At 46.4% G+C, this 17,527-nt stretch overlaps 1 protein-coding gene across 1 annotated transcript in view; it reads left to right on the top strand.

Moving 5' to 3' along the window:
* The first annotated feature begins 7,927 nt into the window (after positions 1-7,927).
* LOC137383623 (uncharacterized) overlaps positions 7,928-17,527 on the top strand; it is a 78,828-nt gene continuing 69,228 nt past the window's right edge. The window contains 1 exon segment of the mRNA XM_068056777.1: positions 7,928-8,265. Coding sequence (XP_067912878.1) covers positions 8,065-8,265 — 201 coding nt within the window. The 5' untranslated portion in view covers positions 7,928-8,064.

Raw genomic sequence — 17,527 nt, 5'->3', positions numbered from 1 at the left:
TCTCTCTCACACAAAGTTCCAGGGACCCACAGAAGTAGTGTAAGCCTCAAGACAGAAGAACCTGCAGCCTTCTGGAACCAGCTAAACAAGTTTGAAAGTATGCACTGGGCCCCAACGATAACTGCAAGACTTAACTTCAATCAAAGACTTTACATTTAACCCAAAACCAGTCACTAAATTTCATCCACTTATTCAAATCTTTCCCCTTTAATTCTTTCTCCTCTTCTGTATCCATTTGCTTGTGTTTATTGCATATGCATGTTAGCGTGGTCGTGTCACATATTTTTAGTAGTTTTCACTGAGTTAGAGTTTTAAGGTTAATAAACTTACACCTTTCTTGCTTAAATCTGAGAAAACCTGTCTGGTTGATTTCTTTACAATCACAATTAGAGAGCAGTGAGCAAGGACTCACTGAGGTGAAGCTAAAAACATGGTGTTTTATAAGTTAAACCCTGTTACGGCCAAACCAGGAAAAGGCTGAGAGGGGAGCCCTAGACCCCTTTCTCACCTGGTCGTAACAGAAATTTGGGGGCTAGCGTCCGGGATTGGACCCACAGACAAATGAGAAATTGGAAGTGGGAAATCAAATTGATCCAATCAAAAAGAGAAAAGATTTCAATACAGGTTTTCTTGTAGTTGTGTGTGCTAGAACACCAGCATGTCAGTGATTGACGCCAGTACACTCCCAGGTCAGGGTGAAGTAACTCGGAATAAGTTAAAGGCACTATCTATGGAGGTGTTGAGAAATATGGCTGAGCAGAGTGGGATCACTTTCCATGCCAAGGCTAGGAACTTGGAACTCCGAAGTCTAGTGGCCAACCATTTTTCCCTTGAATCTGAAGAATCAGAAACAGGGTTAGAAATAGACTCCGACAGGATATTGCGAGCAAAGATACAACTGAAACAAAGGAAACTTGAATTAGAAGACAGGCAAAGAGACAGAGAAAGGGAGGGACAGGAGAAAGAAAAAGAGAGGAAAGAGAGAAAGAGAGACTGGAGAGAGAAAGAGAAAGAAATTTCCAGAAGGAACGGGAGGAAAGAGAGCTGAGGCGGCTGGAGTGAACTATGGGGCAACAGAGTAACCCCAGTGAAAGCAATGAAATACAAGTGAAGTGGGGCTGTGTACGGTGTTTTTAAAATTTTCCCAATTGATTCCAAAATTCAATGAGGGAAACATGGAAGTATTTTTTGTATCTTTTGAGAAACTTGCAAGGCAGTTAAAATGGCCAGAGTTGGACTCTTATGGTGCAAAGTAAGCTAACAGGAAAAGCCCATGAGGTTAATTCCCTGTGCCAGATGAGAGCTCATCAAATTATGAACTGACAAAAATTGCTATCCTCGGAGCATATGAGCTAGTACCAGAAGCCTACCGCCAGACATTCCAAACCCTCAAGAAACAGATTGATCAGACTTACTTGGAGTTTGAGACAAGTGAGCAGCTGGCTTTTGACCAGTGTTTGAGGGCTCCTAAAGTGTAGCCCAGCTATGAAAACCTCCAAGATGTGATTTTGCTAGAGGAATTTAAAAACTCTGTCCCCCTCTCCATAAAGACCCATGTAGAGGAACAAAAAGCACATAGAGCGATGCAAGCTGCAGTTCTGGCTGATGAATTTTCTCTAATATACAAGTCGGTTCCCCAGGGGAAAACCTTTCCTAGTCACCCCCACAAATCCGAAAAGGACAAAAGGTGAGAAGGTGATAGGAGCCCAAGTAGTCCTGGGAGAGAATGAAAAGCAGGAGACACAGGGGGCCCTCTTCCAGCCAAAAAGGATAGTGCTGCAAGTAGGAGTGAGACCCGGAGACCTGTGTGCTTCCATTGTAATAAGGCAGGTCATCTAAGAGCTGACTGCTGGAAACTACGGGGAAAGCCTGTAGGGTCAATCAGGGCACACCCGCTCAGTGAAGGAGAAGGGACCCTGATGGAAAGCACAACTCAACAAGCTGTGGCTTTAACTGCAGCAATAGTAAGACCCAGAAAACATACTGCTATGGGTGCGGAAATATTTAATAGGATCCCTGAAGGTTATCAGGATTTTGTGTCTAAAGGGAGAGTAACCCCATATCCCTTGAGTGGGGCAAGCAAGCAGGGACACAGGGGCCAATAGATCCCTTTTACTGGGAAAAGGCCTGGCCTTTCCCCCAGAGAGTGCAGTAAATACCAGAATGATAGTAAATGGTATTGGAGGGCAGTGAACGCCCATACCTTTATGCAAGGTGCACTTGGAGTGTGACCTAGTTTTGGGATCGGTGACCATAGGGATTGTCCCTAGTTTGTATGTGGATAGGGTTGACCTACTCCTAGGCAATGATCTGGCGGGGGCAAAGGTGGTCGCTTCCCCAGTTGTGAAAGAGAGACTGCAGGAGGTCAGAGAAACAGGGCAGTGGCAGGAGATGGTCCCCTGCAGTTCCACTGAATGTGTAGTGAATTGGGCCATGACCAAACCAGCTCCACCAGAGGAGACTGAATTAGCACTCAGACAGATGACCATGAGATCTGTCTGTCTGAAACTTGATTTGGAAAGTTAGAGGATCCAGGGAATGGATTAAATGGATCTTCCCTAGCTGAGACTCAGCGAGCCGACCCAGTACTGAGAGAGTTAGTACAGGCTGCCCAAACAGAAATTGAAGCGGAGTCCCTGATTGCTACTATTTAAAGAATGAGGTACTGATGAGGAAGTGGAGCTCTCCTCACAGACCTGAGGACAAAGAGTGGACAGTGGTTCACCAGTTAGTGGTGCCGCAGAGGTACCGGAGAGAAATGTTTAGAATGGCCCATGAGATTGCAGTGGCTATACATGTCAGTATACGAAAAACCAAAGCCCGCATAAGGCAGTAGTTTGACTGGCCAAAACTCCACAAAGGTGAGGTGGCGTACTGTAGGAGATGTAATTATATTCGAGGAACAGTGAGCAAAGGCTCATTGAGGTGATAAGCTAAAAATCACTGTGTTTAAAAAGATAAACCCTGTTTCAGCCGAATGTGGAGGTGTGACAGAAACCACACCTGCCAAATGGAAATATATTTATTTTATCATATGGGACACTATTTGAACGCTGACTGGATATTGAACATAACTTGTTTTAAAAAGACCACAGAGCAGTGGCTGTAAACATGGCTGCAGATTTGCATTATGAAAGACAGTTGCATGGAGACACAATGGGAGTGCTCCCTGATTCAATTAGCCAGGTGGGTTTTGTCAATAGTGATGATCAAAAGACATTGAGAGTCATTGCCTGTGTCTTCTTTGGCCTCCTTGTCTCAAGAGACAATGGGTAGGCGCCTGGAGGTGGTCAGTGGTTTGTGGAGCAGCGCCTGGAGTGGCTATAAAGGCCAACTTCCCACACCATCTTGGCCAGTCTGGACAGAGCAGCGGACGCCTTTCCCATGCGCTTGTTGATTTCTGCATCAAGAGACAGGTTACTGGTGAAAGTTGAGCCTAGGTAGGTGAACTCTTGAACCACTTCCAGAGCGTGGTGGCCGATATTGATGGATGGAGCATTTCTGACGTCCTGTCCCATGATGTTCGATTTCTTGAGGCTGATGGTTAGGCCAAATTCATTGCAGGCAGCCGCAGTCCTGCAGACACTCTTCTGTGTGGGATGTTAATGCAGCATCGTCAGCAAAGAGGAGTTCCCTGATGAGGACCTTCTGTACTTTGGTCTTCGCTCTAAGACGGGCAAGGTTGAACAACCTACCATTGATCTTGTGTGAAGGAGAATTCCTTCTTCTGAAGACTTGAACGCATGTGAGAGCAGCAGTGTGAAGAAGATCCCAAACAGTGTAGGTGTGAGAACACAGCCCTGTTTCACGCCACTAAGGATAGGAAAGGGGTCTGATGAGGCACCGCTATGCTGAATTGTGCCTTTCATATTGTCATGGAATGAGGTGATGATACTTAGTAGCTTTGGTGGATGTCTGTGTAAGAGCTAGCATTCCACACTGAGTGTGTCCAGTAAGCTCAGAAGAATCAACAAACTTCGCAGGCAATGCTGTTTCAAACAAAGATATAGACACATGACTAACCTGCTGGCCAACCTGGGAATTAATTGTATTGTGCTCACTGTAAAGATTTGAGGCAGACTGCATTTTTAAGACCAAAGAAAAGCAAGGTCTCTCTCTCTCTCTCACGCAAAGTTCCAGGGATCCACGGAAGTAAATTAAGCCTCAAGACAGAAGACCCTGCAGCCTTCTGGTATCAGCGAAACAAGTTTAAAAGTGTGCACTGGGCCCCAACAAGAACTGCAAGACTTAACTTCAATCAAAGACTTTACATCCAACCTAAAACCAGTAACTGAGTTCCATCTACTAATTCAAACCTTTCCCCTTTAATTATTTATCCTCCTCTGTATCTATTTGTGTGTGTGTTTATCGTGTATGCATGCTAGCATGGTCACATCACGTATTTTTAGTAGTTTTAACTGAGTTAGAGTTTTAAGGTTAATAAACTTACACCTTTCTTGTTTAAATCTGAGAAAACCTGTGTGGTTGATTTCTTTACAATTACAATCACAATTAGAGAGCAGTGAGCAAGGACTCACTGAGGGGAAGCTGAAAACACAGTGTTTTAAAAGTTAAACCCTGTTATGGCCAAACCAGGAGAAGGCCGAGAGGGGAGCTCTAGACACCTTCCTCACCTGGTCATAACACTCCTGGCAACACAGAGCATGCGCAACGCGATCGCGGACGTCATCAGTGCGTTCAAACATTTGCCAGCTACCAGTACGATGCCGCGCTGATGTCACCATGCAATGAAGTCCTACCCTCAATAGCCGCGATCGGTGCTTCCATTCATCTGAAAAGTATCCCGCTCCTTCGCGCCATCCCCGCTTTCAATTTTTCACTTCCACCCCCTCAGCCGTTTGCTCCCTGCTTCTCCGCCCGTACCCTCCCACCCCCACCAACCCCGAGGCCGCTCGCTCCAGGCCTCATTGCTTTCTGCCCTTGGCCAATCACTCCCAGCTGCGCCGCCCGAAGAAGCAGCAGGGGTTGGAGGGTTAGGGAACGTGCCACCAATGTGGCAAGACAGGGAGTGAGCAGCCCAGGTGGGGAAGTGGCGAGGGCAGGAGTAATTGGCTGAGGGAAGGCAGCGGGGAGCGAAAGGCGAACAGAAGGGCATGGGAGGGAGCGGCGCAGAGAAGTATGATGGTGGGAGGGAGCGGGATGATGGTGGGAGGGAGCGGGATGATGGTGGGATCGGATGGAGGTGGCGATCCCAGCCATTGAGGGGATTTGGGTTTAATTTGTTTTCTGTGATAAATTGAACAGTGCGACCTTTATTACTGGCAGCTGCCTTAAAAGTCACAGACCATGACTTTTCAGTGGATGAGGTTGCATTTGTGCATGTGCCAGTCTTCTTCTTCTTCTTCTTTGGCCTCCTTATCTCGAGAGACAATGGGTAAGCACCTGGAGGTGGTCAGTGGCAGCACCTGGAGAGGCTATAAAGGCCAATTCTAGAGTGACAGGCTCTTCCACAGGTGCTGCAGAAAAATTTGTTTGTCGGGGCTGTTACACAGTTGGCTCTCCCCTTGTGCTTCTGTCTTTTTTCCTGCCGACTGCTAAGTCTCTTCAACTCGCCACACTTTAGCCCCATCTTTATGACTGCCCGCCAGCTCTGGCGAACGCTGGCAACTGACTCCCACGACTTGTGATCAATGTCACAGGACTTCATGTCGCGTTTGCAGACGTCTTTAAAGCGGAGACATGGACGGCCGGTGGGTCTGATACCAGCGGCAAGTTCGCTGAACAATGTGTCTTTGGGGATCCTGCCATCTTCCATGCAGCTCACATGGCCAAGCCATCTCAAGCGCTGCTGACTCAGTAGGGTGTACAAGCTGGGGATGTTGGCCGCCTCAAGGACTTCTGTGTTGGAGATACGGTCCTGCCACCTGATGCCAAGTATTCTCCGGAGGCAGCGAAGATGGAATGAATTGAGACGTCGCTCTTGGCTGACATACGTTGTCCAGGCCTCGTTGCCGTAGAGCAAGGTACTGAGGACACAGGCTTGATACACTCGGACTTTTGTGTTCCGTGTCAGTGCGCCACCTAGTGGTTGTGTTGTCAGCAAATGCAGCCAAAAATAAAATATATATATTTATATGAATATCAAAGCAAACTATTAACCTGCTCACATCTAAGTATTCTGCTATTAGAAAAATGCAATAATTAAATCTCAGAAATGTTAATGAATTTTTTGCACATCTGGTGTGTTTTTAAATGCTTTGACTAATTCTAACAGATTATAGATTTTTACTATAATTGTCATCCACAGCCTGAAAGGGCAGTAGAAGCAGATTCAATAGTAACTTTCAAAAGGGATTTGGATATATACTTGAAATGGTCAATTTGCAGGGCTATGGGGAAAGAGCAGGAGAGTGGGATTAATTGGATCGCTCTTTCAAAGAGCCAGCACAGACACGCTGGGCCAAATGGCCTCCTTCTGTGCTGTAAAATTCTGTGACATCTCTATTGAAATGTAAATCAAGAAAACCTGCCTGAATGGTTCATTTGTAATTATATTCGAGGAACAGTGAGCAAGGGCTCACTGAGGTGGTAAGCTAAAAATCACTGTGGTTAAAAAGACAAACCCTGTTACGGCCAAACCAGAGAAGGGGCGGGAGGGGAGCCTGAGACCCCTTCCGCACCTGGTCGTAACTTAAGAGCAGCTAAACTTTAGCCAGCCGGAGTCTTTGGAGTTATACTGCAGGCTGTGACTTTAAATTGATGTCTTGCATCTGGGAACTTTACTGTGAAATAAAACCAGCTGCTGCTGGTCATTGATCACCTGTAAAGGGAAGAACAGTGAGCCTACTGTGGGAGGCCCTTGGCCAGGACTTAACAGCACTCGGCAACCTCATGAGTTTATGGTAGTGGGTGAGTAAATTACTTTAGAATGAAGAAGTATTTGAAATGACCTCATGCTGTCAATGACAGGAAGAAACAAGAGGAAGAATAGGAAGTATGAGGAATGACAGAGAACTTGGAACTCAGTGATTGAAGATTGTGATGTAACGTGTGCTTACAAATTTTATCCAACGATGCAATGAAATCTGCAAAACTAAAAGCGACACCTCACTAAAAGGCATCTGGAATGTAAAGATAAATTTGAAAGACTTCTTTAAGCAAACAAAAAAGTAATCAGAAAACTCAAATGACGAATATGACCACGGTTCCGGAAAAGGCCCTGAAATTATCCTCTTTAACAGTGTTTCAGATTGCTAAAAACAAGAAAAGCTCACACGATCGGAGAGAAGCTGTAGAAATGTGAAAAGTAATAGTGAGGGCACAGCGCAAAAGCTGAGCTTTCTTGCCCCTGTATTCGCTGTCAGCGTGCTGTGAAATCAACATGGACTGTTCCATTATCTCAGCATTTGGGGAATGGAACTGAACACTGGAATTCTGTAATTTCACCTTTGCTGTCACTTGGACGCCACATTTAAACCAGGGCTCTGTTTGTCATCTCAGGTGGGTGTAAAAGATCCCAGGGTAATAGTTGGAGAAGATCAGGGGGGTATTCCTGCTGTCCTGACCAAAGTTTACCCTCAACCCACAGAGTTCGAAGACAAAATGTTCAACAGTGTGCACTGATTTAACTATCTTTTCCAGAATGCTAAATTAAAAAAATGATTTGCGAAGTTCAGATCATTTCTGGATTTGGCAGACTATCAAGAGTTATTGTCTTTTCTTGTGGGAATGAAAAGGTGTAATCATTTTATATAACTCAGTTTAGGTTTTGTTTCTCAGCAACGCAGTAACAACAAACAGCAACTTTTCCCGAGTGATTCCCGAATGGAGCAAATCCCGTTTACAAAAGTATTGCTTCCGTGTCAGAAAAGAGAGGCTGAGTTTTTGTATCCCGCCTTCTTGTCGGCTTGGAGAAGTGACAATTTTCTGCCAGTTGTTGCACAACCAGACAAAGTCCAGTTAACCAGAGATTAACAGCATAAACCCACTGACCTGTGTGAGCTTCTGCTTCGAGGGTGTGGAGCTCATTCGGAAAGGTGCTGAACTGCAACATAAACTGCAACAACTGTTTCCAACACAGACTGGGCCAGTTTGGATCCCAGGATGTCGATGACAAGTGTTTTCTCTTTGGATGCTGTCACGGTGGTGCTGCTTGCTGTTCTGACCATTATCCTTCTGGTGTATTTTAACACTGGGTCTAAATCTCGTGGAATCATCAACTTTCCTCCGGGACCGTCTCCGCTTCCAGTGATTGGCAACCTGCACATATTGGATCTGAAGAAGCTACACATATCTTTGAGGGAGGTAAGAGGGAATGAGACTCGTACAGCAAATTGGAGACTATTTTGCTGTTTGCCACCTCTATCAAGGGCCTTGGGAAGTTTATTTCTCTGCTAAAGGCACTATATAAATGCAAGTTGTTGTCGCCACTGAAAATAAAACACAGTCCAGGATATTCCTCCCCAAAAGCTGATCTGGTAAATTGACATAATGTTGGGCAGGTGAAGGAACTGTTGTTCCCCTGAATTCCTACCACTCTAAACCAGTTTGCCAGTTTTCCAAATGGGCATGATGCCCGTAGTAAACACAAATGTTATAAGTGCCTGCCCTTCTTAAAGGGGCACCACTAATAAACTGGAACAAAAAACAAAAGCTGAAAAGAAACATAAAATTTCATGGGTGGCATGGTGATGATGCACTCCAGTCCCTACAGGTCACGGACGGCCTCAAGTGTACAAGCGGACACCGCTTGCCCCATCTCCGGGGACACCCGGGGAGAGCATAACCACGGAAGAGATTCAGACCAAACACCCACCCGTTGCCTGGACCTGTGGATGGCCACTTTGGCCCAGGAACAGTCCCACAAGGAGGTGCTTCAATCCCACTGCTTCCCTCTGCAACGGGTGGCCAGAGATCAGGAGTTTGGGACTGAAGTGCAGCCAAACATTGAGGAGCAGCCCCCTCAAGTAGTGAAAGAGAGGCTGCAACCTCACACACTCTCCATGGAGTGATGAAACACAGACTCCTCCAGGTCCAGTTTGAGGGTCTACATCAATTGCAGTGCTTAATGCAGATATGCCTATAATTATACAGTCACCATTTTGGTAACATTGCTCACTCAAGGACAAAAGAGCTGAACTCCAGAGGTGAAGTGAGAGTGAGTGCCCTTGACATCACTCCACATCATAACAAGAAACGGCTGAAGGCATTGGATGCAGAAAAGGCTGTGGGCCCCGGCAACAGTACTGAAGATTTGTGCTCCAGAACTAGCCGCACCCCTAGCCAAGCTGTTGCAGTACAGCTACAACACCAGCATCTAGGTGGCAGTGTGGAAAATTGCCCAGTTATGTCCTGTACACAAAAAACAGCCAATTACCGCCCTATCAGTCTACTCCTGATCATCAGCTAAGTGATGGAAGGTGTCGTCAGTGCGATCAAGCAGCACTTGCTCATCAATACCCTGTTCGGTGACACTCAGTTTGGGTTCCGCCAGGGTCACTCAGCTCCTGACCTCAATACAGCCTTGGTCCAAATATGGACAAAAGAGCTGAACTCCAGAGGTGAAGTGAGAGTGACTGCCCTTGACATCAAGGCAGAATTTGACCGAGTATGGTATCAAGGATCCCTAGCAAACCTGGGGTCAATGGGAAGCGGGGAAAAACACTCCACGCTTTGCAGTCATACCTAACACAAAGCAAGATGGTTGTGGTTGTTGGAGGTTAATCCTCTCTGTCCCAGGATATCACTGCAGGAGTTCCTCAGGGTAGCGTCCTAATCTTCAGCTGCTTCATCAATGATCTGCCTTCAATCATATAGTCAGAAATGGGGATGTTCACTGATGATTGCATGATGTTCAGCACCATTCATGACTCCTCAGATACTGAAGCAGTCCATGTCGAGGTGCAAGAAGACCTGGACAACATCCAGGCTTGGGTTAAGAAGTGGCAAGTCACATTTATGCCACACAAGTGCCAGACAATGACCATTTCAAACAAGAGAGAATGTAACCATCTCCCCTTGCTGTTCAATGGTATTGCCATCTCTGAATCCCCCACTATCAACATCTTTGTGGTTACCATTGACCAGAAACTAAACTGGACCAGCCACATAAACACTGTGGCTACAAGAGCAGGTCAGGGGCTGGGAATTCTGTGGTGAGTGACTCTTCACCTGTCTCCCCAATGCGTGTCCACCATCTACAAGGCACCAGTCAGGAGTGTGATGGAATACTCTCCACTTGCCTGGATGGGGGCAGCTCCAACAACAATCAAGAAGCTCGACACTAAAGGCTGGTTCGGGTCTGCAAATGAAACCCGACCCCAGCCCGACAGAACCACATCTGACCCGAGCCTGACCCGGCCCGAGTCTTTTCATTTTTTCCCGTGCCAAACCCGACCCGACCTGACCATCAGTTAACCTACCTTCCGTTTTTCACTTTGTTGCTGATCTGCACAAGCTTTAAATAACTAAACAACCTTTCTAGTTCAAAAAGTACATTAACATTGGAGCCACTTACCGGAGGTGGTGATAGAGTGTGTCCGACACGGCCCGACGCGACCCGACCCGGAGGAGCGATCCGACCCGACCTGAACCCAACACATGTCGTCGGGCCCCGCTGGGTTCGGGTCAGGTAGTCATGCTGTACTCGGCATCATCCAGGACAAAGCAGCCTGCTTGTTTGGCACCCCATTCGCCACCTTCAACATTCACTCTCTTCCCCACCGACACACAGTGGCAGTAGTGTATAACATCTACAAGATGAACTGCAGCAACTCACCAAGACTCCTTCGACTGCATCTTCCAAACCACAACCTCTATCACCTGGAAGGACAAGGGCAGCAGCTGCATGGGAACACCACCATCTGCAAGTTCCCCTCCAAGTCACACACTATCCTGACTTGGAACTATATCACCATTCCTTCACTGTCACTGGGTCAAAGTCCTGGAACTCCCTTCCTAACAGCACTGTGGGTGTACGTACACCCCAAGGACAGCAATGGTTCAAGAAGGCAGCTCACCACCACCTTCTCAAGGGCAATTAGGGATGGGCAATAAATGCTGGTCTAGCCAGTGATGCCCACATTCCTCAAATGAATAAAAAAACTCACAGGTCTCCTTTAGTGCTGCAATGTGGTACTCCTGGGATAGGAGAAGCTTGGATAGGAAAACCTGCTTTAGATTCTGTCAAGTATTTTTATAAAATTAATTCTTGGCGGCAGCTGTACATTGAAGTCCCAGAAGTACATTGGCAATGAAGTTGTGTCAATATTGAATGTCCAGTAGTTGAAATAACATCGTTACATGTGCATGTGAGAGAGCAAGGATTTTGTTAAATGGATTGAGAAAGAAACAGGTATCATTGACTTTTTAACATATTCAGGTCATTGCTGTTTTTAAAGTGTTATGACCAGGTGAGGAAGGAGTCTAAGGCTCCCCTCTCATCCTTTTTCCAGGTTTGGCCGTAACAGGGTTTAATTTTAATACAGTGTTTTTAGCTTCCCCTCAGTGAGTCCTTCACGTGCAGGAAGTGTGTCCAACTGCAGCTCTTGTTCGACCGCATGACGGCTCTCGAGCTGCGGATGGACTCACTTTGGAGCATGCGCGATGCTGAGGAGGTCGTGGATAGCACGTTTAGTGAATTGGTCACACCGCAGATTAGGATTGCTGAGGGAGAAAGGGAATGGGTGACCAAAAGGCAGAGAAAGAGCAGGAAGGCAGCGCAGGAGTCCCCTGCGGTCATCTCCCTCCAAAACAAGTATACCGTTTTGGATACTGTTGAGGGAGATGGCTCACCAGGGGAAGGCAGCAGTAGCCAGGTCCATGGCACCGTGGCTGGCTCTGCTGTTCAGAAGGGCTGGAAAAAGAGTGGAAGGGCTATAGTCGTAGGGGATTCGATTGTAAGGGGAGTAGATAGGTGGTTCTGTGGTCGAAAACGAGGCTCCCGAATGGTATGTTGCCTCCCAGGTGCACGGGTCAGGGATGTCTCAGATCGGCTGCAGAACATTCTAAAGGGGGAGGGTGAACAGCCAGTTGTCATTGTGCACATAGGCACTAATGATATAGGTAAAAAACGGGATGAGGTCCTACAAGCAGAGTTTAGGGAGTTAGGAGCCAAGTTAAAAAGTAGGACCTCAAAGGTAGTAATCTCAGGATTACTACCAGTGCCACGTGATAGTCAGAGTAAAAATGAAAGAATAGTCAGGATAAATGCATGGCTTGAGAGATGGTGCAGGAAGGAGGGGTTCAGATTTTTGGGACATTGGGACCGGTTCTGGGGGAGGTGGGACTATTACAAATTGGACGGTCTACACCTGGGCCGGACTGGAACCAATGTCCTTGGAGGTGCTTTTGCTAACGCTGTTGGGGAGGGTTTAAACTAATGTGGCAGGGGGATGGGAACCAATTGAGGTCAGTTGACAGTAAGGAGGTAGTAACAAAAGCCTGTAAGGAACTAGATAATGAAGTCAGTGTGACTAAGGGGAAGAGCAGGCAGGGAGCAGATGATGAATATAAAGGGACTGGTGGTCTGAGGTGCATTTGTTTTAATGCAAGAAGTGTAGTAGGTAAGGCAGATGAACTTAGGGCTTGGATTAGTACCTGGGAGTATGATGTTATTGCTATTACTGAGACTTGGTTGAGGGAAGGGCATGATTGGCAACTAAATATCCCAGGATATCGATGCTTCAGGCGGGATAGAGAGGGAGGTAAAAGGGGTGGAGGAGTTGCATTACTGGTCAAAGAGGATATCACAGCTGTGCTGAAGGAGGGCACTATGGAGGACTCGAGCAGTGAGGCAATATGGACAGAACTCAGAAATAGGAAGGGTGCGGTAACAATGTTGGGGCTGTACTACAGGCCTCCCAACAGCGAGCGTGAGATAGAGGTACAAATATGTAAACAGATTATGGAAAGATGTAGGAGCAACAGGGTGGTGGTGATAGGAGATTTTAATTTTCCCAACATTGACTGGGATTCGCTTAGTGTTAGAGGTCCAGATGGAGCAGAATTTGTAAGGAGCATCCAGGAGGGTTTTCTAGAGCAGTATGTAAATAGTCCAACTCGGGAAGGGGCCATACTGGACCTGGTGTTGGGGAATGAGCCCGGCCAGGTTGTTGAAGTTTCAGTAGGGGACTACTTTGGGAATAGTGATCACAATTCCGTAAGCTTTAAAATACTCATGGACAAAGACGAGAGTGGTCCTAAAGGAAGAGTGCTAAATTGGGGGAAGGCCAACTATACCAAAATTCGGCAGGAGCTGGGAAATGTAGATTGGGAGCAGCTGTTTGAAGGTAAATCCACATGTGATATGTGGGAGGCTTTTAAAGAGAGGTTGATTAGCGTGCAGGAGAGACATGTTCCTGTGAAAATGAGGGATAGAAATGGCAAGATTAGGGAACCATGGATGACAGGTGAAATTGTGAGACCAGCTAAGAGGAAAAAGGAAGCAGACATAAGGTCTAGGCGGCTGATGAAAGACGAAGCTTTGAAAGAATATCGGGAATGTAGGACCAATCTGAAACGAGGAATTAAGAGGGCTAAAAGGGGTCATGAAATATCTTTAGCAAACAGGGTTAAGGAAAATCCCAAAGCCTTTTATTCATATATAAGGAGAAAGAGGGTAACTAGAGAAAGGATTGGCCCACTAAAGGACAAAGGAGGAATGTTATGCTTGGACTCAGAGAAAATGGGTGAGATTCTAAACGAGTACTTTGCATCGGTATTCACCGAGGAGAGGGACATGACGGATGTTGAGGTTAGGAACAGATGTTTGATTACTCTAGGTCAAGTCGGCATAAGGAGGGAGGAAGTGTTGGGTATTCTAAAGGGCATTAAGGTGGACAAGTCCCCAGGTCCGGATGGGATCTATCCCAGGTTACTGAGGGAAGCAAGAGAGGAAATAGCTGGGGCCTTAAAAGATATCTTTGCAGCATCCTTAAACACGGGTGAGGTCCCGGAGGACTGGAGAATTGCTAATGTTGTCCCCTTGTTTAAGAAGGGTAGCAGGGATAATCCAGGTAATTATAGACCAGTGAGCCTGACGTCAGTGGTCGGGAAGCTGCTGGAGAAGATACTGAGGGATAGGATCTATTCCCATTTGGAAGAAAATGGGCTCATCAGTGATAGGCAACATGGTTTTGTGCAGGGAAGGTCATGTCTTACCAACTTAATAGAATTCTTTGAGGAAGTGACAAAGTTGATTGATGAGGGAAGGGCTGTCGATGTCATATACATGGACTTCAGTAAGGCATTTGATAAGGTTCCCCATGGCAGGCTGATGGAGAAAGTGAAGGCGCTTGGGGTCCAAGGTGTACTAGCGAGATGGATAAAGAACTGGCTGGGCAACAGGAGACAGAGAGTAGCAGTAGAGGGGAGTTTCTCAAAATGGAGACGTGTGACCAGTGGTGTTCCACAGGGATCCGTGCTGGGACCACTGTTGTTTGTGATATACATTAATGATTTGGAGGAAAGTATAGGTGGACTGATTAGCAAGTTTGCAGACGACACTAAGATTGGTGGAGTAGCAGATAGTGAAGAGGACTGTCAGAGAATACAGCAGAATATAGATAGATTGGAGAGTTGGGCAGAGAAATGGCAGATGGAGTTCAATCAGGGCAAATGCGAGGTGATGCATTTTGGAAGATCCAATTCAAGAGTGAACTATACAGTAAATGGAAAAGTCCTGGGGAAAATTGATGTCCAGAGAGATTTGGGTGTTCAGGTCCACTGTTCCCTGAAGGTGGCAACGCAGGTAAATAGAGTGGTCAAGAAGGCATACGGCATGCTTTCCTTCATCGGACGGGGCATTGAGTACAAGAGTTGGCAGGTCATGTTACAGTTGTATAGGACTTTGGTTCGGCCACATTTGGAATACTGCGTACAGTTCTGGTCGCCACATTATCAAAAGGATGTGGATGCTTTGGAGAGGGTGCAGAGGAGGTTCACCAGGATGTTGCCTGGTATGGAGGGCGCCAGCTATGAGGAGAGGTTGAGTAGATTAGGATTATTTTCATTAGAAAGACGGAGGTTGAGGGGGGACCTGATTGAGGTGTACAAAATCATGAGAGGTATAGACAGGGTGGATAGCAAGAGGCTTTTTCCCAGAGTGGGGGTTTCAATTACTAGAGGACACGAGTTCAAAGTGAAAGGGGAAAAGTTTAGGGGGGATATGCGTGGAAAGTTCTTTACGCAGAGGGTGGTGGGCACCTGGAACGCATTGCCAGCGGAGGTGGTAGATGCGGGCACGATGGAGTCTTTTAAGATGTATCTAGACAGATACATGAATGGGCAGGAAGAAAAGAGATATAGAACCTTAGAAAATAGGCGACATGTTTAGAGAGAGGATCTGGATCGGCGCAGGCTTGGAGGGCCGAAGGGCCTGTTCCTGTGCTGTAATTATCTTTGTTCTTTGTTTGTTTGCTCACTGCTCTCTAATTGTGATTGTAATTGTAAAGAAATTAACCAGACAGGTTTTCTTAGGTTTAAACAAGAAAGGTGTAAGTTTATTAATCTTAAAATTCAATCTCAGTGAAAACGACTTAAAATAGGCCATTCAGCCCATCTGGTCTATGCCAGCAAGTTTGGATCTCATGACCTCTGTCTGAGCTTCCACTGCAGCTCTCAGATGTTGGATGGCTTCTGCCTGTGCAGCAATGGAAGCTGAGAAAATATCTACCAGATACTGCATCATGGTTGTGTCTGTCAGTGTTGTCATGGAGCTGACCACCACTTCCACAGTGAAATGAATGGGCACCAAGCTTTACATGATGCCATTGGAACCGGAGTCCTCCATGCTCCTTGTCAGTGACAGGAGCCTGTCTGACAAGCCTGCTAATCCAGAAGCAGCTTTGTTTGCGTGTTCATCAGCGTTCTCCTGTATGTGGTCCCAGTGAAGTTCTCATGTGAGTCCCCTGTAGCAGAACTCATGTGTGGTCTCACCCTCCGCTGAGCTGTCACGTGAATTTCCTTTCCCTTGTCGTGGCTGCAGCCCACTCCTGCCCGGTAACTCACCACATGCAGATCCTGACTCTATATTAGCCTCTAAGGTAGGTGCAGTGCCAGTATCTGAGCTGGTGGCTGCGACTGTCAGATCAAGTGATGGTGCTTCCTCATCACTGGTGTGGTGTTGCTCTGTCTTACTCCTGGGGCTGCTGTCACTGAGCAGGTGGCAGTTTCTGGGTATTGTCATGCAGATCACCCAACCCCCGCCAAGAATGGGGCACAGATATTTTGCCACATGGACATTAAATTTTAAAAATTGCTGCTGGGAAGAAAAGAAGGCCTATTACAAGGGGTTGCCAAGCCCCTGACTGGAAATACATTTGCATAGTAACAAATGGTGCTTAGAAAGGACAAAGGGGCCACTCCCTGCTGCAATTTAATCCACAATGGACTTTTGATTACTGGACATTGAAGGTGGAGAAGCTAGCATTCCAGTTTAACTACGAAGGTGACCGAATACACAAACAGACGTGGTCAGACCAGTTTAGTCACATGACTAACCGAATGTTGGATTATTTTGAATTTTGAACTTGCCACAGAGAATTTGAACTCAGAAAGCTCTTTGCTCCTGGACTGTGAACATCTCTCTCCTGGCTGCTCCCATCTCTTTCTCACAGAACTGAAGACCCATTGAAGACACCTGAACACCAAGAGAGAAAAGTCTCCTACAGTGAACAAGGTTTAAGAAGCATACTGGGCCCCAACAAAAAACAAGACTACCTACAAAAGGACTACAGTGAGCTCAAAGCACAGTAACAAGAAACTCTTCTGATATTGCCTCAAACCTCTCTACTTTATTTTTTCTTCCGCTCTTTTCTGTCTCTATTTGCATGTGCCTATCGCGTATGTATGCTAGTGTAGGGTGTGGCGTGTATCCGTAGGCGTTAACCGAATTAGAGTTTAAGTTTTAATAAATTTCACATTTCTTCTTTAAACCTAAGAAGGCTTGTTTGTGCTCATTTCCTTGCCTTGTAATTGGAAAGTGGTGAACAAAGATTCACCAAGGGGGAGCTCAAAACACAGTGTTGTTAAAATTAAACCCTGTGACAATAAGACCAGGTGTAGGCTGAAAGAGACCCCTAGACACCTTTCTCACCTGGTCGTAACAGTATCTAAAAGCATAAAGTAAGATGGGGAGGTTTGGGGTGAAGATGGTTTAGTGATATTGCTTTAATGGAATACGTAAATAGTGAGTGTGCATCATCACTGCAGGAAGTGATGTCATACAGCATGTGACACAGCAATAGGCGTTGTGTTGATTCCCAGTAAGATGTGCCTGGAGAGCTCTCCTGTAACTTGTACATAGTATTGTGAGTCTTCAATAAAAAGAATGCAAATTATTTATTACCATTCATCAGCGTGTGGGTGGCAGGTTTGTGTGAAGAACCCAGTAACACAACAGGAGGTGGGTGGGGAGGAAAGGAAGAGGTCCACGGTCACACCATCTGCACATTATGCCAGATAACAGGATGAGGATGAGGTGGAAGTTACGAAGGGGCATAAGCCAGTAACCTACCATCATCCTGGATCATGTCGGTGATGCCAGATGCTTCGTGCTCTGGCACAG

Source organism: Heterodontus francisci, chromosome 24 (assembly GCF_036365525.1).
Source record: "Heterodontus francisci isolate sHetFra1 chromosome 24, sHetFra1.hap1, whole genome shotgun sequence".
NCBI classification, from domain to species: Eukaryota; Metazoa; Chordata; class Chondrichthyes; order Heterodontiformes; family Heterodontidae; genus Heterodontus; species Heterodontus francisci.
Note: the sequence above shows the minus strand (reverse complement) of the source record. Positions and strands in the feature narration are given on the sequence as shown.